Genomic DNA, 26,463 nt, shown 5'->3' on the forward strand with positions numbered 1-26,463 from the left:
AAACTGCAAGTTGCTTCTGGTGTGAGAGACTTGGCCATCCGCAAGGATGTTGCCCAGGGGACGCCCGGATGTTTTGAGGTTTTACCATCCTTGTGGGAGGCTTCTCTCATGTCCCCGCATGAGGAGCTGGAGCTGACAGAGGGAGTTCATCCATGCTCTCCCCGGATTTGAACCTCTGACCTGTCAGTCTTCAATCCTGCAGTCACAAGGGTTTGACCCATTGGACCACCGGGGGCTCTTGTACTGTAAATGAGTTCCAATCCATGATTTTAAAATAGAGAAAATAGAGTACAAAAGAGCAGCAACCTGATATGTGTTGCTATGTATATATGCTCTTGTCTTTAGGTATGGTTGTAATATTCTATGCACTTGATTTCTTCAAGCCTGCCCGTCCTATCCTTATGGTATCACACTTCTCAACTGTGATGGCCACTCAATGACAATTGGATGGAAACTTCCAAGATTCAGTGGTGGATCAAATATTCAGGGTTATTATATAGACAAACGTGAGGCACATCACCACAACTGGCATGAAGTCAACTCTTCCCTTGTGAAAGAAAGGATTTATACGGTCAGTATTGCTTCCAGTTTCTGGTATTTTACTCCCTTTTTATGATGCCATTTTGGGTATGGTGTACCCAAACAGATATAAAATACTGAATGAAAGAGAAGTTTGATCTTTCCTCTCACACCTGCAGATATATCTATGGGGAAAGATCTTCATTTTGAATCTGTGGTATCTTATTCCTAGCTTTCTGAAGGCAAGCTGCTTGTAAAATGTTTGCAAAGTGTAAACAGAACTGAACAGCACAGTACTGTTGAGGATCTAAGGAACCTACAATAAATATATGTAATATTTGAGATTATTCAATAGATTTTGAAAGGGATATTCCTGGATAAGAATAATCTGATTTGTAGATCATTGCCTTCAAGAGCTTATCCCATAAAAAAACTTCTCCGTAAATTACCAAAGGTGATTCCCACCATTTTTTCTAAAAAAAATGGAAACAAACCAAAAGAAACTATAATTCCTAATTTAAAACTAGATCCTTTCACAGCACTTTCCCTTGTTTATTCTGCTTTATATACTGTAGAAAAATGATGCTAAATAAATTACTCGGTTTTTAAACATGCAAGTTCTATTTTTATTCCTAGTATTATTGTCTTAAGAGGATCAGCATGCACATTATACTTGTTAAACTTATTTTTGCTGTCTACTGTTATTTGCAAAGATTGAAGAGTTGACGGAAAATGCATATTATGAGTTCAAAATTGCTGCTGCCAATATTGCTGGCATAGGGGAGCCTTCTGATCCCAGTGAGCATTTCAAGTGTGAAGCATGGACTATGCCAGAGCCTGGTGAGTAGTTTATTTGGTTATTCTTATTGTATTGTTTACAGTTGCAAATATGTTGCTTGGTAATGACAGTTGCTGCTTAACATGCTGGATTTTTAATACCGTTCTTGGCTAAAACTAATTATATTTTGTTGGAGTGTGGACTAGTTTGCATCCAGTGATCTCTCTATATGTGAATCAGCTATGTTATGTTGGTTACCTTATAGAAAATCCCTTGTCAAATGAAAGGCCTCAGGGCCAGATAATGAATGGGTAGAATTGTCGGTTCAGGATCATCCCAGTTCCTGAGTTTTCCAAGTCGCATCCTAAGATTTACAATGGCTCTCGTGATGTCATTAAGACATTAAGTACCAACCACAGTTGCTCATGGCTTATCATACAAACACATACACATAAAGGCAGAACATATTTCCCTTTGACAATTAAGGCAGGGATCCTAGCTGAAGAGGCCAATCCCAGATCACAATGAAATAGAGGCAGTGGCTTCTCTACACTTACTTCAGAAGATGATGAACATCAATGATCACCTATGAAATAATGAGACCAGACTCAAAAAGCTAGGTTACATATAAATGCTTAAATAGGGCCTATATCCTATTTGATTGAACCTGGAAGGAGCAAGAAGAGGCCAGATAACTACCCTGGACTACTTTCTCAGCCTTCCACTGGGCAAAACACTCAAATCCTGAGGGCAATCCAATATTTTGTTTTTCCCTGGCTGGCTACTTATTGGAAGGTAAATCCAGGGCATTCCCCCACCAAGTTCTAGAACTTTGTAAATGAAAGCAAAACCACCAGCCTTTCCCCATCCCTGAAGATGACGCCCTTCACCAAAGGGTGTCTAGGTATATACCACATCCTTAACCGGCGTGGACTCTGGGATCTGCCACGGAGGACCTCCTCTCACTTCCATCACTGTGACAAGCATGGCTGGTGGGGGTGAGGGAGAGGGCCTTCTCAGTGGTGGCTCCTCAACTTTGAAATAACCTTCCCAGGGAGATCAGGCAAGCCCCTCCTCTGTCTTCCTTTTGTAGGGATCTGGAAACTTGGATGTTCCAACAAGTCTTCGAGAACGCCTAGTCCAGGCATCCTCAAACTGTTGCCCTCCAGCTGTTAGGGCCTCCAACTCCCAGAAGCCCTAACAAGCCTTTTCAATTATCAAGAATTCTGGGAATTGAAGGCCCAAACAGCTGGAGGGCTGCAGTTTGAGGATGCCTGGTCTAGTCCTTAGTCATATGTGCCCAATTCCTAGGTCAACAGATATTATTCTGTTTTGCACTTCATCCATTTCCCCGGCTCTATGGTATGCTGTTTGCATTTTCCCTTGTCCAACACATATAGCTTGGTCATGCCACTTTAGTAATCTTGGCCATTGGTTCTTGTTGAACCTCGCTTGTTGGAGCATTAATGTAATTGGCTTTATGCTTTTATCCTTAGTGTGTTTTATCTGGATTTGTAATTTATGATGTTTTTATTTTAAAGTTTTTTGTTCTGTGAATTATTACTTTTATGTTTGTTTGTTTTTTTTTGTTTTTTTGCTTTTATGTATTGCGGACACTCTGTCCATATGTAAGTCACCTTGATTCCCTTCTGAGAGATGGTGATGGGTTATACAATTGTTGTTGTTGTTAAACTCCCCACTCCCAATTTTACTTTGGGTGTAATTCAAAAGCAATCTAAAATACCTTAAACTCATGTTTATACGGAAATCTCAGGTAAATTTTCAAAGCCAATGTGAATTTTTAGCATAATGCCCTAAGTTCATCCCCTGCACATGATGTCTACCCCAAAATCAACGCAACCAGTTTCCAAACTTCTCCAAATGGAGTTACTACTTCCTTCATTCAATTGAGCAGTGGAGAAAATTAGAAAGTAGAAGGGGCGCACCAGCACGCACATACACACACACACACACACACACACACAGAATGGAAATCTCTCTCTGTGTGTGTGTGTGTGTGTGCTGGTGCAGAGTTCCAAAAAAATTCTTCTGCTGCAAGAAAATACCAATGTCCCTCTATAATTCATAGAGGAGACACAGATATTTTCTGGGTTCATCCAAGGATTGCTTCTAGATCATTTGCCTCTTTCTATAATCAGAGAAAGCAAACAGTTCATTCTGGTAGTGTTGTTTGCTTGTCTTATTTTTGAGTAGGAGTGTTCCTTTACCCTCGTTTTTGTTTGATCCTAAATAAATGAATGCACCGAAAAAGCAGCATTTCTCATGCTGATAGAAAAGAAATAATTGTTTACAGCTTTCAGCCCTTTTTCTAACTTCCACAATGGCTTCTTGTCTTGGTACAATGCTTACAAGATGTCTGTTGAATTTCTGACAAATCTCACAGTCTGTAATGGATCTATAGCTGGAATAACGTTTGCTTTATTTAAACTCTGCCTTGTCCTGCCTTGTTTGAATAAAGCAGGGTGAATTAATTTGGAAGACTGGTACAAAACTTACTATATTTTCCCTCAGTTCTTGTGGGTTTTTTCGGGCTATATGGCCATGTTCTAGAGGCATTTCTCCTGACGTTTCGCCTGCATCTATGGCAAGCATCCTCAGAGGGTCTGGTTGCAATTAGTACAATGGGTTTATATATCTGTGGAATGGTTGGGGTGGGGCAAGGAGCTCTTCCCTGCTGCAGTTAGGTGTGAATGTTAGCTAATCACCTTCATTAGCATTTGAAGGCCTGCCTGAGTCTGGGAAAATCTGTTGCTGGGAGTTGTTAATCTGTGCCTGGTTTCTTCCTCTCTGATGTTTAGCTGTTAAAATTTTTGAGTTTTTTAAAACTGGTAGCCAGATTTTGTTCATTTTCATGGTCTCTTCCTTTCTGTTGAAATTGTCCACATGCTTGTGGATTTCAATGGCTTCTCTGTGTAGTCTGACATGGTGGTTGTTGGTGTGGTCCAGCATTTCTGTGTTCTCAAATAATATGCTGTGTCCAGGCTGGTTCATCAGGTGCTCTGCTATGGCTGACTTCTCTGGTTGAAGTAGTCTGCAGTGCCTTTCATGTTCCTTGATGCGTGTCTGGGCGCTGCGTTTGGTGGTCCCTATGTAGACTTGTCCACAGCTGCATGGTATACGGTAGACTCCTGCAGAGGTGAGAGGATCCCTCTTGTCCTTTGCTGAACGTAGCATTTGTTGGATTTTCTTGGTGGGTTTGTAGATTGTTTGTATGTTGTGTTTCCTCATCAGCTTCCCTATGCGGTCCGTGGTTCCCTTGATGTATGGCAGGAACACTTTTCCTCGGGGTGGATCTTCATCTTTACTCTCGTGGTTTGTTCTTGGTCTTGTAGCTCTTCTGATGTCTGAGGTGGAGTATCCATTGGCCTGGAGAGCCCAGTTGAAGTGGTTCAGTTCTGAACCACCTCAACTGGGCTCTCCAGGCCAATGGATACTCCACCTCAGACATCAGAAGAGCTACAAGACCAAGAACAAGCTCTTCTGATGTCTGAGGTGGAGTATCCATTGGCCTGGAGAGCCCAGTTGAGGTGGTTCAGTTCTGAACCACCTCAACTGGGCTCTCCAGGCCAATGGATACTCCACCTCAGACATCAGAAGAGCTACAAGACCAAGAACAAACCACGAGAGTAAAGATGAAGATCCACCCCGAGGAAAAGTGTTCCTGCCATACATCAAGGGAACCACGGACCGCATAGGGAAGCTGATGAGGAAACACAACATACAAACAATCTACAAACCCACCAAGAAAATCCAACAAATGCTACGTTCAGCAAAGGACAAGAGGGATCCTCTCACCTCTGCAGGAGTCTACCGTATACCATGCAGCTGTGGACAAGTCTACATAGGGACCACCAAACGCAGCGCCCAGACACGCATCAAGGAACATGAAAGGCACTGCAGACTACTTCAACCAGAGAAGTCAGCCATAGCAGAGCACCTGATGAACCAGCCTGGACACAGCATATTATTTGAGAACACAGAAATGCTGGACCACACCAACAACCACCATGTCAGACTACACAGAGAAGCCATTGAAATCCACAAGCATGTGGACAATTTCAACAGAAAGGAAGAGACCATGAAAATGAACAAAATCTGGCTACCAGTTTTAAAAAACTCAAAAATTTTAACAGCTAAACATCAGAGAGGAAGAAACCAGGCACAGATTAACAACTCCCAGCAACAGATTTTCCCAGACTCAGGCAGGCCTTCAAATGCTAATGAAGGTGATTAGCTAACATTCACACCTAACTGCAGCAGGGAAGAGCTCCTTGCCCCACCCCAACCATTCCACAGATATATAAACCCATTGTACTAATTGCAACCAGACCCTCTGAGGATGCTTGCCATAGATGCAGGCGAAACGTCAGGAGAAATGCCTCTAGAACATGGCCATATAGCCCGAAAAAACCCACAAGAACTGAGTGATTCCGGCCATGAAAGCCTTCGACAATACATTACTATATTTTGTTTTTATCAAAGGGGGTTTTAATATTTGGGTGCACATAGGAACTGTCAATTACACAAAGTGAAAATTCAGCTTCTCACAGAAAGCTATTCAAGGGAAATATTACATTTGTTGAATTTCCCCTTCAGTTTCATGCCTCATTTTTTTCTGTGTTAGTATCAAAGGTACTTTCTGATGAAACAGAAAGCAGATTGATATAAAGCTTAATGAAAACAGAAATTCAAAGACACTTGCTGTTTTGGTAAATTTTAATACACTTCATGTATGCTATTCATGTGGAAACAGTAAAACCAATATAACTGTTAATGAAATCATTTGTATTCAATGACAACATTAATTCCAAACACAGTGGAGCAGCTTGGTGCACCAGAATAAGAATGAATTAAAATAGCATTCAAAAGGAGAATTTGTATATGCACGTGAGCACATACACAATGATAGGTTTTGAAGTCATGGATTTTCCCACTGAATTGCCTCAAACTGAATTTAAACTCTTTGAGTATTAACTGTTGTACAAGGAAAATAGAGAATGGATACATGCAACCTTTTAAGACATTGCACTGGTGTACAGGTCCGTAGCCAGGATTTCGTTTCGGGGGGGGGGGGGGCTAAATTTTTTTCAGGGGGGGTTGGGGGGGTTGAGTTTCGGGGGGGGGGCTGAGTCTGAGTGAAAGAGGGTCTAGCCTAGCAAACCTTTTGTATCATTACCCCAATACCCCCATGCATATGGGATATATTGGGTATGGTGATCAGATCATGATATGAATAAACATAACAGTTTAAATAATGCACCAGTAAGGCCTTTTCGCGAACCACTATGAGAATTTCGGGGGTTGGGGGGCTGAAGCCCCTCAAGCCCCCCCCCCCCCCCCGCGGCTACATGCCTGCTGGTGTATATAATACAGAATGCACATCATTTCTTTGATAAAGTGATTATTGGCTCTGCAGCATAGGGAAAACAAGATGGCACTTACATCTGTTTTGTGTGTGTGTGTGTGTGTGACTGCAGCAGTGGCCACATTGTTCCAGAGAGTTCCCGGGCATTGCTGGGTGCTTTTGCCAATGCCACCAAATCTGCCCATGCAATTTGAAGAAGAGGGGGAGATTGCCCCTTTGTTTTTCCCTTGCCCCTCCAGGTTGTGCAGGTGCCTTTGCTAACATTGGCAAAAGCACCTAGCAATGGCCAGAAGCTCCTTGGAACTCCACTGCTACCACTGGGATGACAAACAACAACAAAAATAAGGATGATCATTCAGTGAACCAGGGCAGTCAGTACTCCAGTGCCATGGTTTGGAGCCAGAGACATATAAACACCATGGCTGAATCTGAGGCTGGCCCAAAATAGAAAAGCCACTGCCTACAAAAAAGGAATGTAAGGTTCAACTAGGGGCACTTCCACACAGTCCTATATCCCAAAATATCAAGGCAGAAAATCCCACATTATCTGAGTGTGGACTCAGATAACCCAGTTCAAAGCAGATATTGTGGGAGTTTCTGCCTTGATATTCTGGGATATAGGACTATGTGGAAGGGCCCTAGGCTGCTATGGAGATACAGGTTGAGCATTATATTGAATTCCAAAATCTGAAATGTTCTAAAATACAAAATTTGCCACATGGGTGACTGAGATAGTGACACCTTTGCTTTCTAATGATTTTATGTACATGAACTTATTCAAATTATTTAAAATGTTCTGTATAAAATTACCTTCAGGCTAGGTGTATAAGATGTACATAAAGCATAAATGAATGTCACGTTTTAAATAGGGTATTGTTTCCAAGATATCTCATTATGTATGTACAACTATTCTAAAATCCCAAGCACATTGGGTCCCGAGTATTTCAGATAAGAAGTATTCAACTTGCCTGTAGTTTTTCAGACAGTGTTCATCTCTTCATATGAATCCGTGGTTGGATTTACACTGCCATATAATGCAATTGAATCCAGTTCAATGCAGTTAATCTGCATTCTGAAACTGTATTACATGGTAGTGAAGATCCAGGTTGCTGAAGCCCCCATCTACACTGCCATATAATACAGTTTTGTCATCATTACCCACTTCTCCTTGTGGCTCGAGGCAGGGCACAACATGCATTAGGAAACTGCCTTTTATGGTGGCGTAGATGGGGCCACAGTCTATGATCTTCAGGGGAAGATTTTCTCTGCATCACATCACTATTCCAGGCTTATTTGGTGAGAATAAAAAAGAGAGCTTCCACAGCTCAATGACTCCATGAACACAGCAGGAATTTAGTCACTTATATATTTTAGGACTCATTATCATGCCAAAACATCTTTGAGTATTCCTTGCCTAAGAAAACCCTATAAGTCAACAAGCAACTTGGATGCACACGCATACACACATGTAATGGAATCATGATGAGAGATACAGCAGGTATGGTTATTCAAGATGGAAAGTATAAACAAAGAGCTATTGTCTGCAGAAGATGTGCATGTGCGTGTGTATGTGTTTTCTCTATTTGAGACAATATTCTGATTTTATTTGTAATCTGCTCTATCTATCTGCTTAAGGTCCTCCCTATGATCTGACATTTTGTGAGGTCAGAAATACATCTCTTGTGATTCTTTGGAAGGCTCCTATTTACATTGGTAGTGGCCCTGTTACTGGATATTTTGTGGACTACAAGGAGGAAGATGCAGAAGAGTGGATCATGTTCAATGAGAAACCAACTTCGCATCGCTACCTGAAGGTAGAAAATCATCTTCTAGGGTATTTTCCCCTCATTGGGTTCCAACTTAGAGGTGGATCCAATTGTGCAAGTGGGATGTAATTGAGGAAGAAGTATCGTCGAAGGCTTTTATGGCCGGAATCACTGGGTTGCTGTAAGTTTTTTGGGCTGTATGGCCATATTCCAGAAGCATTCTCTCCTGAACATGGCCATGCAGCCTGAAAAACTTACAGCAACCGAGGAAGAAGTATTTTTTTTTCCTCGTGGTTTTCCCCTCTCCCTCATATCTTTGAAAAATCACCCAGTATCCCTCTGGAGTAAAATTCTAGGCAATGGAAAAGGTTGAGGAGAAGATGCAAAAATCTCATTTGCTATTGACTGCCAATAAGTGTGGCAATAGATTTCAGCTGGTATATTAATGTTGCCATCTGTCTTTCAAGGTCACTGAATTACATGAGGGCAAATGCTACTTATTCCGAGTTCGCCCAGTGAATGATTCTGGCATTGGCAAGCCATCAGATGTTTCTGAAGCCGTGCTTGTTCAGGCAAAACCAGGTACGAGTGTATGATGTTGATCCCAATACTAATACAGTGTTGAAATATTTTCTGTATAGAACAAATCTTAATGTATGAACTGGATTCAACATGTATTTGTTTCCACCTTTCTGCATTTATATCTGGCATTTACTCTGAAAGAGTTCAAAATGTTTTGCTTGCATTTCATCCACAGAATGACATTGTGAGATAGATTACACACACGGGCACACGATGATCCAAAACTCATCCAGTGAGCTTACTGAGTATATGGGAATTTGAACTGAATATGTAACACTTAAACGGAAACCACATGGAAACCACCCTATATTTTCAAAAAGACATTACAGAAACAAATGTATAGAATAAAAAAGTTTTCAAGATTTTCTTCTTTTCAAAAAGAACTTGAACAGTCCCAAAAAGTAATGGCAGTGGTGGGATTTGATGCTCCTTTGAGGCAAGAGGCTATGATTACGACAGCTGTGCTGCTGGTAGAGTGTCACAACAAATATGCCAAACAGCTACTGAGCAACTACTTGTGTATGAATTCGTGTGAGTGTGTGTGTGTGTGTGTGTGAGAGAGAGACTCTTGTTAAGGACCTCAGAGAAAATTCTAGGATGGGACAGTGTGAAATGAAACAAGACACAGTGCCAGAAGATGGAACTCCCTGGTTGGATAGCATTCAGTGAGCTACTAGTGTACAGCAGGAGACAGTTATGAGTAGTGCTGTGGTTAATGCCACAACTGGACTCAAGCCAAAAGGATGTTCAGTTGTTGACAGGTTGAGAGGAGCTTTTGAAGCTGCCCAACACACATTATAAAGACATAGAATGTGAGAAGCATAAATCAAGGGAAGTTAGACATTGGATACATCTACACTGTATAATTAATGCAGTTTGACAATGCTTTAACTGCCGTGGCCCAATTTTATGGAATCATGGGAGTCTTGCGACCTCTTCACACAGCCCTTTTGGGCCATGACATTTTGCCAGCAGTTGCCGGTGATAGGGAAAGTGCCCTTCCTCCTTCCCCCATCATATGGTGAGGACAGGACAGGGCTCGTTGGTACCCTGTCCCCATCAGATGGGAGAAAGAGTGGCAACACGTGGCAATGCGTGTTGTCCTGCTGCCCTTTCCATTATATGAGGAAAATGGCAGGAAAGTGTGGAGCTACCCAAAACACACTTTCCTCCCTGTAGTAGTGGAGGAAGCATCTTTCAGCACTTCCCCTCCACTTTGGGAGAAATGTGGACGGGGCCTGCTGTGCATCGTGTGATGGCACATGCCAGGCCCCATCCAATCATTGTGTTGCAGCACAATGATTTTCTATAAGGCAGAAAAGACTAAAGATCTTGTAAAATTACAACACCCATGATTACATAGCATTCGAAACACACATATACAGTATACACCTTGTATGCAAAAGCCTTGACTGAATTAAAAGGTCCTTTTGTAGCAGTAGGGAAAAAAGAGAAAGGGCTGCCAGGTAGCTGGCCTGTGGAGAGATCTACCTGTAGTCTACTGCAGGGTTTCTCAACTGGAACTCTAGGATTCTGCAAGAAGTCAGAGTTTCCATGAGAGACCATGATTTAATATAGATAACATTTTCTTAGCTGTAGATATAGTTATGTTTCTGCAGAGTTTTCTTGATATTTGCAAATCATTCCATGGGTCCCTCCGTGGTAAAAAGGTTGAAAAAGGCTGGTTTATGTGCATACCAAAAACCATTTTGGCCATGGAACTTTCTTCTTGGCTGGATGCTACCCTGGTGAGTCCTCTCACAAGTATCTCCTGGAAACTACAGAAATTAGGCCACTGTGAGGATGCAAAGCCCCAAATATACATTATTATGTGTGATAAAATAACCTCATAGTCCCTCACAACATGACCCATCTTGGGATATTAGAAGCTAGAATAACACCTGCAGTATCCCAATTTTTCCTCTACTCCAAAATAGAATTGCCCTTTCTCTAAGTCTTTAAGCTATATGCCTTACTTCTGGCTGCTTAAATAAACTGATCTAATTAAAGGACAATTTCAGATTTTGTTGAAGTGTTCTTAATGGAACTAGACTTTTGGAGAAATACACTTTCTTTTTATAAAGGCATTTCTAACAGTAATCCTATATTACAGACACTAAGGAAATCACCTCAGGTGTGGATGAAGAAGGCAATATTTACCTTGCCTTTGACTGCAAAGAAATTTCAGATGCTTCTCATTTTACATGGAGTAAATTTTATGAAGAGATAGGTGATTCTGAAAGATTTTCAGTTGAAACAGTTGGAGACCAGTAAGTATTTAAACCCTTTTATGTAAGCCTTTGGAAACCTGGGTGACTTCAGCAAACCGCTAATTAGAATGTCTATCTCTTTTAGCTCTAAACTCTATTTTAAAAAACCCGACAAAGAAGATTTGGGGACATATGCTGTGGCTGTTAGTGATACTGATGGTGTCTCATCCAGCTTCATTATGGACGAGGAAGGTAAGACCAAAATCTTCTTTTCTTATAGATATGGCTAAGTAAAGATAAACAGGTGGCTTAATTATTCCCAAATGAAATTGACATATCCTACACTTTCCCCAGAATGTTTAAGAGGACCTAATGGTTTTTATATTATGGTCTACATTTCATTACTTTACAAGTTGCAGAAATGAAACAAAACCCTGTTAGTGAACCTTGAAGATTCATAATTTGGCTTTAGATAGAGATATCTGATGTGCATTGTGTGCTTCCAATTCATACCAGATGGCTCTGATGACCATCTGGTATGTCTCATGTGCATCTGATGTACATTGGACACTCCAAATGTGCATTGGGCACTTCTGATGCACATTGGATATTTCTGATGTACATTGGGCTCTCCAGATGCGTGCCAGTCACTCCTAATCCATACTAAGCAATTCAGATATATATTGAATACTTCTAAGGAGCACTTGAAGTGTACATTCCATTATGAGTACATTCTAAACCCATGTGTCGACTCCAAGTCACCTGTAGGAATTACATGGTTCCCTATACATTATTTGACTGTGACTGTGACTCCCAGCAGCCATAGCCATTATAGGTAATGATTAATGTTGTACACCACATCCATGGGCTGTGCATGCATTCCATGCTATGTTATCCAAACATTTTATACTCCCTCTAAGTCCTTTCTCCTCCAGTGTGGTTTCAATGATAATTTTGGAAGCTTTTGCTTCTGTTTTTGGTGAACTTCAATATACCTTTGCAGCTTATCTCTAAACTTTTGTCAATGTAATTCTGAACTTCAATTTATAATTGCATGTGATTCTTTAAACAAGCAAGTTTCATAAAGCATGGTTTCCTTCAGTCAAACCATAGGTGAAATTAACCGCAGTTTGTTGAGTTCAGAGACAAAACAAATACTGTAGGTAACATATACCATATGTAGCAACACATATAAAGGAAGTGACAGTTTTTGACCTTTTCTTTCTGGTCACATAAGAAAGTGGAGGGAAGTAAATAAAATGGTGGTGTGCAATCTCTGACTCCTTTCATTGTCTCTCCCCCCCCCCCCCCCCCCGGAAATTGAATGTTCATATATTATTAGTGATTTATAGACTCATACAGTTTTTAACATTTATTTTGATGGACAGAATAAATGAAAATATGATTTTGTTTTATTCATTTCAGAACTTGAACGTCTGATGGCACTAAGTCATGAAATCAGGAATCCAAGTAAGCAAAATGTTTGGATCTAACATCCAGTCTCAAAAGGGATTTTTTTACATACCACTGATAGGAGTAAAATAATATCAACTTAAAAAAAAAAGCAGAGCAGCAAACCTATCCTTCTATTAATTAAATGTAAATATTAGTTTCTGTTTAAGAGAGGTCCTCTTCACTGCAATTTGTATGGATAGATCCAACTTGAATATGTCTAATATTTACTAGATCACACATTTAAAAGCCCTAAATAGTGCAATAAATACACACTTCAGTTTGTGCTCTGACTCATGCAAAACCAACTGTAATACACATCTGTGTAAATAAAGTTGAGAGTTCTGGTTTAGTTTTCATAACATGTCACTTGTTTGTTGCTTAGGATTCTCAAAAGCTTTAAGCCACTGAGATTAATCTTTTGCTAAGTTATTCCAAAAAGCCTTCGCATGTTTGCCTTATGCTGTGCTCTTTTCCTGCAGCAATTCCTCTGAAATCTGAATTGGTTTATGAAATTTTGGATAGAGGACAAGTTCGTTTCTGGCTTCAGGCAGAGAGCATTTCGGCTGATGCCAGCTATAGATTTGTAATCAATGACACGGAAGTTGTCAACAGTGAGGTAAGGACAAACCTTGGACAATGAAGTGCGAGAGCTTGTCTAAGCTGCTTTTTGAAGGAAAAGTAGTGAAGAAATATAAATGGAAATGTAAGCCCAGACTGTCAGTATGAATTGCTCATATCACCAATGTTCATTGATGAGGGAAATGAGTGACAGAGTTGGACGTTCATAGATAAAAGAAATATTTCATTTATTACTGGAAAACATGAATGGGATAGTCAACCCCACAAGCTTGTGTCAAAAAAAAAACCTGCAAAAATTATTCCATACCCAGGGATTAGAATAATAAAGTCATAGGATCACAGAGTTGGAAAGGGCATCATGGATCATTGAATCCAACCCCCCGTGATCAATGGAGCATCTCCAACTAAAGCATCCATGGCAGAGATTAGTTTCTTTTTGAAGTTGTCCAGAGAAGGAGTCTTCGGGGCTTCTCTATAAAACTGGTATTATTGTGAAACTGCCCTTACTCCCTAGAACCCACTTCTGATGTTCTGTCAAAATCCATCCCTCATAACTTGCAATTTTATACCTGTTCATACTCTTTGGGGTAGCAGAGACTAGGCATACTCCAACTCCCTTCTTGGATTGTTGAGGGTGGTGATGGTTTAAAGGTGGACCTAAGGCAAGTGATAGCAAATGTGGTGTAGTGGTTTGAATGTTGGGCTATGGCTTTGGAGAGCAGGGTTCAATCCCTGCATGGTCATGGAAACCCACTGGCTGACCTTGAGCAAGTCATATTTTTTAGTCTCAGGGGAAGACAAAGTCAAATCCCCTCAGAACAAATCTTGCCAAGCAAATACCATGATAGGTTCACCTTAGGGTCACCATAAGCTGGGAATGAGTTGAAAGCATGCAACAGCATAGGCAAGTGCAAGCATAGTGAGCCTTGGCAAGGTGCCAGAGCCCCCAACTGCTGCCTAGGAATGCTGTACACTTGTGTCAAATCTACCATGCAGGATCACATCATGAGAGAGCTGGACATGGTTGAGAAAATGCTGGAGCTCCCACTTTGACTTGCAAGTCTAAATTCTGGGCTCAACTTATTTCTCCTTTGTGATGCATAAATCTGCAGACTTGCTGGATTGAAGAATGGGAGGCAAACAAAACAGTCCATAAAATCATCAGAGCCCATGTTCTATTAGTGTCTCTTATATTTCCCAGACAAGAAGTGAACCCAAGTGAACCCAAAATTGCAAATATTGCACTAGAATGAAACAAATATTCAAAGTAGTCTGCTTCATTAATTCTATGGTATAGATTAACCAACATACCACTGGAATAAAATAAAATTGTAGCAGAGGCACCTTCAAGTCGTTTCTGACTCATGACAATCTTAAGGTGGGGTTTTCTTGACAGGATTTCTTCAAGGGAAAGGTTGCTATTGCCGTCTTATGACGTTGGGCAATTGTGACATGCCCAGAGACACTGAGTGGGTTCCATGGCAGAGCAGTGATTTAAACCCCTGATCCCTATGTAGTTCAATGCTCACTACACGGTGTCCCTTGAAGCCATAGTAGTAGCAGCTTAGTCAACTTTTCTCCACTCACATTCTCATCCTTTCTATCATTTTCTACTGAAATGGCTTTAGAATGCTTTCCAAGGCTTACATAAAATAATATTTCTGGGATTCTTTTCCATCTTTGTATACTCTCTGGAGCAAAGGTAATTTATATAGACAGGACTAAATATGGCATGTTCCCTATTTAGAATATCCAAAAATTTGCCTACTTTTTGCTTCCTTGTTGGAGATGTAATGTCTAGGAGTTGTCACAGTTTCCTCATTCTTTATCTGAGTCATCTATCCCATCATACTTTCTTTCCTTAATCTTTATACTTTTACCAATGATATGATAATGTTGGCATCAGATCTGCCCTTAGGAGGAAAAACACAGAGAAAAAAGAACCATAGTATTATTTCACCTCTTTAATTAGTAAGCCACAAGTGACGTTTGCATTTGGAGATTGATGATATTTTTGTAGAAATTCACATAAAAGCCTTGTATTTATGGCTGCCATAAAACCATTGAACTTCATCTCGCCACATAATGGCAATAGCTAGAAACCTAATTATATCTGAAAACCTGCCTAGAGACTGCTACTGATACTGCTGATCATGTTCAATAGACCATCATACTTGCAAGAATACAGTTTTGTTTCTGACACTAGCCAAAAATAGATAATTTCCAATAAGTTCCTAATTGGAACAACTTCCTCTGGCCTTTCTTCCCAAGTATTTTTGAAACAAAGTACAATAAAAAAGGAATAAATTTGCTAGTTCTTTGAGTTTGCAATTTTAATCCTGTGGCTGAAAAAAGAGAGAAAAAAGATATTCCAGTGAAGCATGAGGAGTAGGAGATGAAACTGTTGCTTCCTTGTTTTTTGAGTGGAAACACTGTTAGGTTTTATGTTTTGGATAATGAGGTATTGCAGATGTGTGTGTATACGATATATATCACCAAGACCTGGAGGGAAGAGAATCTAGTGGAATCAATAGGCGGATTGCCCTAAAAATACACTAATATTAAATGGTACACACTACCCAGCTTTGCACTACTTCCATTAAAGTCAGTAGGGTTTGTCTAGTACAGGGTTCTCAAACTTTTTAAACAGAGGGCCAGGTCACAGTCCCTCAAACTGTTGAAAAAAAATGAATGAATTCCTATGCATATTGCACCTATCTTATTTTTAGTGCAAAAAACACTTAAAACAATACAATAATTAAAATGAAGAACAATTTTAACAAATATAAACTTATTAGTATTTCAATGGGAAGTGTGGGCTTGCTTTTGGCTGATGAGATAGGATTGTTGTTGTTGTTGTTGTTGTTGTTGTTGTTTTTGTGTGCTTTCAAGCTGTTTCAGACTTAGGTTGACCCTGAGTGAGGGCTGGGTAAATGACCTTGGAGGGTCGTATCTGGCTCTCGGGCCTTAGTTTGAGGACCCCTGGTCTTGTAGATGTTCCTTACAAATGGTGGAAAGCCACTAAGAGGATAATGCTATTTTTTTAAAAAAATGATCTGATGCAAATAAGATGGTCATTTGAGCTTGTAGAGCTCTTTCTCTATAATAACGTTCTGGTGTAAATGATAAAATATCAATTGAATCATTTGAAAAAAATGGCAACTACCTCCTTTTTACAAAGATAAAAACAGTGTGAGACAAGCCACACATCTTAGCAACCATTTTATGAAATAACATCATCTATAACAATTTCAGTTGTATTGCTTAGCAGACAGGTGATGGAGCAATAAATCAGGAAGCCCAGGTTTAAGATGCCATCTCTGTCATATCTAGTATATGTGGAGTTAGACAAACGCTTCTCTGCCTCCATTAGAGGCAGCACAACATGGAGAAAAATGAAATTAGCCCATTCCCCTAGGCTTGAAAGGGTTTAGATTCAGAACAGTTTCACCTGCTTCAGTTTTATCATTTTTGGATGATTGTTAGCTTGGCTGTTAATTCATTACATTATGATGGAACTGAACAAATGAAAAAACAAAACAAAACAAACAAACAAAGGAAACAAATCAGTTGATTTTTTTTTTACAATTTTCTAAAATGAAGTTTGGATTGTCACAAAATAGTCAGTTATGTCCACACATATCTCCCTCTATAATCCGCCTCAGAGGTTAAAATTGTTGGGAGAGGCCGTGCACTCAATTCCATGCCCCTCGTAGGTGCAACTGGTGGGGACGAGAGACAGGGCCTTCTCAGTGGTGGCCCCTAATCTGTGGAGCTCCCTCCCCAAGGAAATCAGGTCAGCTCCCTCTCTCCTGACCTTCAGGATAAAGCATAAGACATAGTTGTGGAGCCAAGCATTTGAGCAGTAATTGTAGCAGTGCAATAATGATAATGAATTAATGTGATTGACAAATGAACAGGCCTGGGACTACGATGTGAATTTATGTGATTTTAACTGTTGTTTTAATAATTGATCTTTTAACTGTTTGGATTTTAATGTATTTGTTTATTTTTGGATTGATATGTGTTGGCATCGAATCATTGCCTGATGTAAGGCCGCCCTGAGTCCCCTAAGGGGTGAGAAGGGCAGAGTACCTATGTGGAAAATAAATAAACACATAAAGAAGAATTCCTTAGCCATTGTCTGGGTAGAAAAGCAAAACTAGGAAAGTTATCTATAAGAAAAGTGAATGTTACAATATGCTAGAGCCAACCATAAATGAACAGTGTGTAAAGAGACTGCTTGTGGTTTACCAGTGCTGATTTGCGGGGTATTCCACACATCATTATATCCATTCTTCTTAAAATTAACTTTCAAAGCCTTGCAAGAAGGTACAGCAAGTTTTGGACTGTGTAGAAAAAAAGGAGAGGGAAAGCTAGATTGCTCATAGAACTGTTGTTGGACTAGTGCTTTGTAGAATCTGAACTGTCCATCTCTACTGTTGATGGGGTTTCCTCTCATTTTATTATTTCTTGGTTGTGAGCAGTAGTTTATGATGATTATACTGAACTGAGAGGGACATCAGTTGTTCTGTTCTTCATTGTGTTGATGCTTGACCAGTTCAATAAACCCATAGATTACAAATATACTGTTTATTTTGAAGCAATTTTTAATCTTTAACATTTCATACAACAATGACCTCCCAGTTTTAATTGGTTCCCATTTAAATTGTGTCTTGCATAATGTAAGAATTCCCAGATGTGATAGACCTATCCTCTAGATATTTTATTTGACTTTTTGCATTTTCAGACACATAAAATTAAATGTGATCATTCAACTGGTATCATTGAGATGGTTATGGATCGCTTTACTATTGAAAATGAAGGCACTTATACTGTTCAGCTCCAAGACGGAAAAGCCAAGACTCAATCTTCATTGGTTCTTATTGGTGATGGTAAGTTACCATCTATCTGGTCTAAAGCAGAATACATCTGAACATCCAGGTGATAAGGTGATTTTTTCTAATCTTACTCCTTTCTTGTTTTTTTTTAAGCATTTAAGGCTGTCTTGGCTGAGGCTGAGTTCCAAAGAAAGGAGTTCCTGAGGAAACAAGGTAAAATGAAAACCACTGGGAAAACTTTGTTTTTCATATCTGATAGAAGTAAACATTCTGGAAAAATAATGCATACCCTTAATACTCTTGGACTAAGTTAAGCATTCAAATAATCAGTACTCCCTGTTCTTGGGTCTTTTATTTCTCTTGAGAGAAATGCATAATGCTCAGTCTTTCTCCTATATTGCTGGACAATCCTTCTTCCGGAGTTACTATCTGAATATCCCTTAAGATTATGTTCTGCCATACATTCAAGCTGCAGTGCAGTAATGTAAGTCTGGGTTTTCTTTTGAAAGGAGGTACCTCTATCCTTTTCGTGATAGAGTGTCAAAAAAATAAATATTTGTAGTCTATTTTCATTTTTCCCCAAAAGATGAATCTAAAAAAAATGGAAAATTGTGGCTATAAATACATAGCTATACTATTGGAAGCATCATATTCCTTTTCTCTGAAATAATTTCTTTTCACATAGCTTTTGCAAATAATGAGACTGATTGAAAAACAGACTTAAACTGCCTGAATATAAGGCAAAGATTAAGGATGCATCTGTATTGTAGAATTAATGAAGCTTGACTACTCTTTAATTGCCATGATTCAATGCTATTTATTTATTTATGAATAAACAAAATTATAATATAAGGGGGGTCAGAACTTGATGAGGAGATTCACTAGGATTATTTTTTTGTTATACGTTTATTAATGATATGAAATGTCTGCATATTCTTCTTTACAGGTCCTCATTTTCTGGAGTATTTATATTGGGACGTTTCAGAAGAATGTGAAGTACTGCTGCTCTGTAAGGTGAGCAATCCTTTCTTGATAAATGTTTTGTAAAACAAATTAATTAGTGAAACAATCCTCATTTCTGAAGGGACAGAAATATGAGCAACTGTAACATGGAGGAATTTAGAATAAAAACTGCACTATTATCTACTTATTATTCAAAGGAAAAAGGACTGGTAGTAATAGCAAAACTGTGTGTGTGTATATATATATATATCGATAGAGATGAGAACAATCATAGGAATAACCTAAGAATATTTATGTCATGAGCCTATACATGCCTACTCAGAAATAAGCCCCGCTGAGTACAGCCTGAGTGACTATAGTGGGATTTACCTTCAGGTGAGTATGGATTATATCCCAAGGAAACAGCCAGAGTGGTGTATTGAGATGAATATTGGACTAGGGCCTCTTCTACACTGTCATATAATCCAGATTATCAAAGCGGATAATCCACTGGATTATATGAGGCCCCTTCTACACTGCCTTATAAAATCCAGACTGTTTTGAACTGGATTATATGGTAGTATAGACTCAGGGTCCTTCCACACAGCCCTATATCTCAGAATATCAAGTCAGAAAATCCCACAATATCTGCTTTGAACTGGGTTATCTAAGTCCACACTCAGATAATGTGGGATTTTCTGCCTTGATATTCTGGGATATAGGGCTGTGTAGAAGGGCCCTCGTACAATCCAGTTCAAAGCAGATAATCTGGATTTTATATGGCAGTGTAGAAGGAGGCTAGGATTTTGGGAGATTGGGGTCAGCAGATGAAACCCTTCAGCAAGTCACACTTTTCAAAAGGACAGTGTCAAACCTCCTTTGAATAAATCTTGCCTAGAAAAACATATGAGAGGATTGCTATAGGCTGGAGTCAACTTGAAAATGTATATAGCAAACAGCCCAAGATAGAAATTCCTTGTATATTTGCTTGATGATATGCTTGTTTACATTCATTGCAACCTTTTTCTGAATAAGCACTCAAAAGATTTACACCAACATTTCTAGCAAAACTAAATTGTGGCTTTCTGAGACATAGGAAGCATTTCTCAAGTTAGGGTTGTTTTGTTTTTTTTAGACAATCAGGCCCTTTACAAACAACTTGAAGTGATTCTTTGTTGGAAAACATTAAGACTAGTTTGCTAAGAACAGGTGATGGCATTAAACAACTTTTTCTAGCATTAGAATCTGAAGAATCTTGTTTTTCACCTGCTCCATAAACTACACTTAAAAGCAAATAGCTGTGTAGATCAAGCATATTTCACAAATCGATGTGCACAATATTGTAGATCTATATTAAAACATGTACGAATTTCAGTGAAGAAAGAAAATAAAAAGATTTTTAGAACTCTACAAAACAAGGAAGCCATTGAGGTCTGAGATCTGAGCCTTGAACAAGGATTCTGGAAATCAGGGTTCAAATCCTTGCTCATCCATGGAAACCCACTGGGTGACCTTAGCTAAGTTGCATTCACTCAGTCTTGCAGGGAAAGAAGGGCAAACCTCCTCTGAACAGATTTTTGCTAAGACAGACCCATGAGAGGTTTGCCTTACTTGGACAGGCACTCACCAGCATCAGCATCAACATCAAAACAAGGACAGCAAGGAAATGAAGGTGAAAGTCAATGAAGTTCAATAGGATGGAAACAAAGAGATTTTAAACTTAATTGTTCAAAACTTCACTATCAAAAGAACATTTTCAGCATTCTGGCATCACTAATATTTTCTGTCAGTCTTCCCAACTTACAATAATCATAGAATCATAGAATCATAGAATCATAGAGTTGGAAGAGACCTTGTGGGTCATCCAGTCCAACCCCTTGCCAAGAAGCAGGAAAATCGCATTCATCTCAGGGAACTCACATTTCCTTTTTCAATAATGCAGTGATGAAAGTGCAGAAAGTTATACTGATGGATCCAAGAAGCAATGTCTCCTACCAATTCAATTTTTAGCTTCTTCCCCTTGACTAATATAATATGTTTTCTCTCAAATTGCTTTGAGAAATTTCTCTAGATTCAAAAGCATTTTATTTTTTTCTGTTTGCAAAGTTGTTCTCCGGAATCAGGATATTTTGCCTCTGTGACTATCACCATGAAATAGAGTTACAGTCCAGAAAATGTAATTTTGCTGTGTCCTCTTTTACTTTGGCTCTGGCCATTGTTACATGAATGCGACAAAACTGCAGCTACAGAGCAAATAGTTCTTTGATGGACAGATCTGTCAGCAGTGTCAAACAGTATCTCTGAATAGCAATCATATATTTTCTTTGAAAACTTTCTGAAATTGATTCTTTCTTAAATGCTGTAACTTGAACATCTCACATGTCAACCAATACACTTTTATTTGAAGTATCACACAAGATAGTGACACATTTGGACAAGCAGAACCTAACAAACCAAGATACGAATGATCCTTCTGCATATTCAGGTGTTCCCTTCACTTTGCTCAAAACAGGAACACTTCAATTAGCATTTCATCCAAGTGAGGAAAGTATGGTTATGAATGTTGCCAGAAGTGGGGATATAAAACCAGCATGAGATCTTCTAGCTTATTTCAAAACTGCTGGTATAATTCCTTGGTTCAGATGCAATTGAAAACTATAGTTAAGACTTTCTGCTTTGTTGTCTAGCACTATTTCCAAAGAGGAATTTAATGGTCAAGTAGACTCATAATGAGAAGGCAGGTAGTGCTTCATGTTTGTCATGTCCTCTGATGGCCTATAAGGCACACACATCACAGTATAATATTCCCATGGTTTTATTGTTATCATTGTTCAGGTAGCAAATACCAAGAAGGAGACCTTTTTCAAGTGGTACAAAGATGGAGCTGGACTTGAGACTGAAGAGATACCTGATCTGCAGAAAGGAGCGTGCTGCTTGACTATTCCAAGGGTATGGTAGAATTATTCATGAATGATACAATGGGATGTTTCCTTCCTAACATCATGTTGAACAGTTTAAGAACACAGAGGCTGTTGCATGCTGGCTGTTTCATCCATTTAGAACTGTACTGCGTGTGTTTTGATGCCTTTATTCGAGTCCCTTGTTGGCTGGGAGATTATGCTTTGCGTCTGTAGATTACATTTTAAAGCATGTTGTGGGTTTCCATCAGGTTTCCTACCTGTTTTATATTTGAGTTTATATCTGGGGCTTTGCTTTGTTTTCGAAATCCTCTTTGAATTCTAGTTAGGCAGGATGAAATGAAAAGGCAAACACTGAATGCCTTCTTTCTGTTAGCACAAGTGACTGATTGCATGAATAGCATATTGAGGCATTCAGTGGACTTGAATGAACTTTAATCTATCCATTTATTTATTTAGGGCTAAATCCAACAAATGTCTGTTACTTTGGTTAGAGAAATAGAAAGGATACAATTCCTTATTTCCTCCTGCATCCCTTTACATTCTACATATTTGCTTTGGATCCTATACAACAGTGATCCCAACCTTTGGCCCCCAGGTATTTTGGGCTTCAGCTCCCAGAATTCCTGACTGTTGGCCAAACTGGGTGGGATTCTGGGAGTTAAAGTCCAAAACACTTAGAAAACCAATGGTTGGGAACCACTGATCTAAGGAATCCATTGTAGCAGATTTAGGTGATGGAGGATTGATTGAGGTGTCCACAGGCTGAGAAAGGCGGTATATTAATACGGTAAATAAATAATAGAGAGAATAGAAAGCTGCATGATATAAATGAAAGTGTGACCACACAATCCTGGGTATACCTTCATATTTGTAAAGCTATTTTTACAAATATGAAGTTCTACGCAGGGTTGTGTGGTCACATTTTCATTGTTGTTAGCTGTCATGCTTGCATAAGCATGGCAGCTAACAATAAGGCAATGCAGTAAACAAACACATACTACATAATATAATGTTGTAAATCATACAGGAAATATATCGTAATATCAGATGAAATAAAACCATGATATTGTAGTGAAATAAAACCGATGCAAAGAAAATAAATAGAGTGATGAATAATACTCCTCTGCATTCTGCTTCACACAAATCAAGCCTATACAATATGCTTGCAGCACATTGAGGTAAAATATGTCCCAACAAGGTACAAGGGCACTGGTGATGTTTATGATAACATTTGAATTCCAAACAGGCCAAGATGAGGATAATTCCAAATTGAAGGGAACCTAAGGTGGTTTATATATGGGAAACAGATTTTGTTGTTGTGGGCGGGGAGATGCAAAGAGTACATGAACACATTTGATAAGCATCAAGGATAGAAAAAACTTCTGAAATATTTGAAAAATGATCCAAAAACAGGAAACACTAATGAGAAGAAACTTAAATAGGTAAGAATCCTCATCATGTAGAGAGAGAGAGAGAGAGAGAGAGAGAGAGAGAAGTGGGTTGGGCCCTTTCTCCCATCTGATGGGGACAGGGACAGGGTGCCGTGTCCCATCTGATGGGAAAAAGAGGGAGGGCGCACGGGGTGCCTCACGAGACTGTCAGCAAAATGGCACAGGGGCCAGGAATACATGAAGAGGTCCACAGAGACTTGCTAGGAAGCTCCAGAAATTCCTATGGGAAACATACTGTATATTCATATCCAAAAACTTAGTGCAAAACCATATATTTTTGAAAATCCATCCTCTATATATTATTTACCTAAATAAAACTTAAGGGAATGTCAAGCAGCTGTACCTGTACGGTTGTTTTTGTTAGCTCACTCCCAACCATGCATTTCCTGTCTTCTTAAAAGCTGTTATACATCTTCAGTTGATGTCCCTAATTTCTGTTATTTTGGAACTAAGAAACGTTTACAGTGGAAGTTGAGTTGAAATGTATAGGGCTTCCCCCCTTTCCCCCATGTATACACAGCTAATAATCTGTGGTCAGCAAGCATTTTTTTTTCTGATCACCTTTGGTACATGGGAAGGGTGAATGAGGTAGTTTAAATTGGCTTTTAAGTGCAATTGTGCATTTCACTGTTACTCATCATTAGTCTTGAGAAGAAAACAATCCTTACTTCAAAGTGGTTTTGAGAAGCATCATTTCTCCTGATGTATAGACATATTCCCTTCATCTCACTGTCCCTTTAGAGAAACAACTTTGGCAGCTATTTAAGTGCTTGGAACTCGCCGAAAGAGTTTTACTCTTTCTTATATTAATTTTGTCTGCTTTATTCGTTGATACTCTCCATGTGAGAGCAAACATGGCGTAGTGATATCAGTCTGAATCTGCATTATATGGTCAGTGTAGTACATTTAATGATGTTGATCTTCATTGAACTTCATTATATGGCAATGTAGATGGGTCCAAGGTCAAATCCCCTTTAAACAAATCTTGCTAAGAAAACGTTATGATAGGTTTGCCTTTGAGTTGCCATCAATTCTCAATGGCTTGAAGGCTTGAAGGCATGCAACATCAGAAGTGGAACCCCCGGTGGCGCAGGCCAAAAGGTTGGCAGTTTGAATCCAGGGAGCGGGGTGAGCTCCCGTCTGTCAGTTCCAGCTTCCCATGTGGGGGTATGAGAAAAGCTTCTCACAGGATGGTAAAACATACAGGCATCCCCTGGGCAATGTCCTTGCAGATTGCCAATTCCCTCACACCAGAAGCAACTTCAGCTCCTGACATGAAAAACAAACAAACATCAGAAGCAATTCATTTAATGTGCCATTAATGTACATTTTGGGTGTTTGTTTTCTATTTTCTTCACAATTTCTTCTTTAGTTTAAGTTTAAGCAAATGATTTTACTCAGAAGTTTTTTTTAAATGGCTTTTAGCTTCAGCTCTATAAAAAGGTACTGTGTAGTGGTACAGAACAAGATCTTTAATACTATTCAGCGGTCTTCACGTAGCACGCTAACCTTTCTGCTTCTATTTTTATTCAATATATGCACACATTCCGTGAAGTGTGAGTCTGTTATAATATATTATTCCCACATGAGACTTCTGTATTTTAATTACCTCACTTGAGACACTTGATCTTTTGACTAGCTGTTCTTAATTTTTATAGTATCTCTTTCATGAGAGAAGTGCCCCTGTTCCGCTTATAATAAGAATTCACTAACTCTCAGCTTGATCCTAATTATAGACACAATCTAGTTAAAGCTTAGCATAAACTCTATAGTTTCCATTGGAAAGGTAAAGCATTTTCTTGTTCAGTTGCCCTGAAATCTATGGGACTTACAAACACCGAGTTTAACTGTATCATGTCCTTAATTTCGAAATAAGTTACCAATATATTATTATTATTATTATTATTATTAACTTTATTTGTACCCCGCTAGCATCTCCCGAAGGACTCGATGCGGCTTACACAGGCCGAAGCCTCAAACACAATACAAAAGAAAACATAACATAACAGTAAACAAAGCAAATCAAAACAAATTAAGCAAAATAAACCACAATGACAATACATCAAGACACTATTAAAAACTGGTTCGGCCGGCGCGGTGGGGTACAGGGGTTAAAAGTGCTGAAATGGCAGGAGGAACGTAGGATTAAAGTGTGGTGTGCAGCAACATTGGTTTTACTAAGGTGCTTCTAGGATTTGGGATGGAGATTCCTAGTCTGGGAAGGCACAACGGAACAGCCAAGTTTTTAACTTCCTTCTGAAGACGGCTAGAGTGGGGGCCTGTCTGAGATCTTTTGGGAGGGCGTTCCAAAGTCTGGGGGCCGCCACGGAAAAGGCCCTGTCACGGGTCCCCACCAAGCGCGCTTGCGACGTGGGTGGGATCACAAGCAGGGCGTCTCCGGATGACCGTAACGAGCGTGTGGGTTCGTAGGTGGAGATGCGGTCACGCAGGTAGGGTGGTCCCGAACCGTTTAGGGCTTTGTAGGTAAGCACCTGCACCTTGAATTGGGCCCGGAAAATAAAAGGCAGCCAGTGGAGCTCCTTAAACAGAGGGGTAGACCTCTCTTGATAGTGAGCCCCAGTTAGCATCCTGGCTGCTGCCCGCTGGACCAATTGAAGTTTCCGGGCCGTCTTCAAGGGCAGCCCCACGTAGAGCGCATTGCAGTAATCCATTCTAGAGGTGACCAAGGCGTGGACCACCCTCTATATTTTCTGTAACTTTCATGGGATCTACTCTAGAAATATCCTGATGTAGTGGCACTTGCTTGTTTAAGAAGCGGTTATGACTATTTAATTTAGGCTGCAATCCAATATCTACTTACCTGGGAATAAGCTGTACTGAATTCAGTAAGTTTTCTGAGTAAATACACGCTGCAACTCTGTATTGAATCTTTTATCTTAAATTACCTCCCATATGTATACAATGGGAATATGTGAAAATTGAGAAGGGCATTCTTGATAAATATTTCAATGCAACTATAAATGCCTCTCTTTAAAAATGAATAGTTCTTTCAACTTTACAAAGGTTGTTTTG

General features: G+C 39.5%; 1 protein-coding gene across 2 annotated transcripts in view; it reads left to right on the forward strand.

Annotated features, from left to right (window-relative positions):
- The window catches only part of MYOM2 (myomesin 2), a 96,613-nt gene that overhangs the window by 56,212 nt on the left and 13,938 nt on the right, over positions 1-26,463 (forward strand). For both annotated transcript variants that reach the window (XM_060788523.2, XM_067468299.1), the window contains 12 exons: positions 384-571; positions 1,233-1,359; positions 8,319-8,497; positions 8,917-9,031; positions 11,145-11,301; positions 11,387-11,493; positions 12,667-12,711; positions 13,176-13,312; positions 18,026-18,170; positions 18,270-18,329; positions 19,063-19,130; positions 21,894-22,007. In XM_060788523.2, coding sequence (XP_060644506.2) covers positions 384-571; positions 1,233-1,359; positions 8,319-8,497; positions 8,917-9,031; positions 11,145-11,301; positions 11,387-11,493; positions 12,667-12,711; positions 13,176-13,312; positions 18,026-18,170; positions 18,270-18,329; positions 19,063-19,130; positions 21,894-22,007 — 1,442 coding nt within the window. The remainder of the gene's footprint in view (positions 1-383; positions 572-1,232; positions 1,360-8,318; positions 8,498-8,916; positions 9,032-11,144; positions 11,302-11,386; positions 11,494-12,666; positions 12,712-13,175; positions 13,313-18,025; positions 18,171-18,269; positions 18,330-19,062; positions 19,131-21,893; positions 22,008-26,463) is intronic.

This window comes from Anolis sagrei, chromosome 1 (assembly GCF_037176765.1).
Source record: "Anolis sagrei isolate rAnoSag1 chromosome 1, rAnoSag1.mat, whole genome shotgun sequence".
In the NCBI taxonomy this organism is placed as follows: Eukaryota; Metazoa; Chordata; class Lepidosauria; order Squamata; family Dactyloidae; genus Anolis; species Anolis sagrei.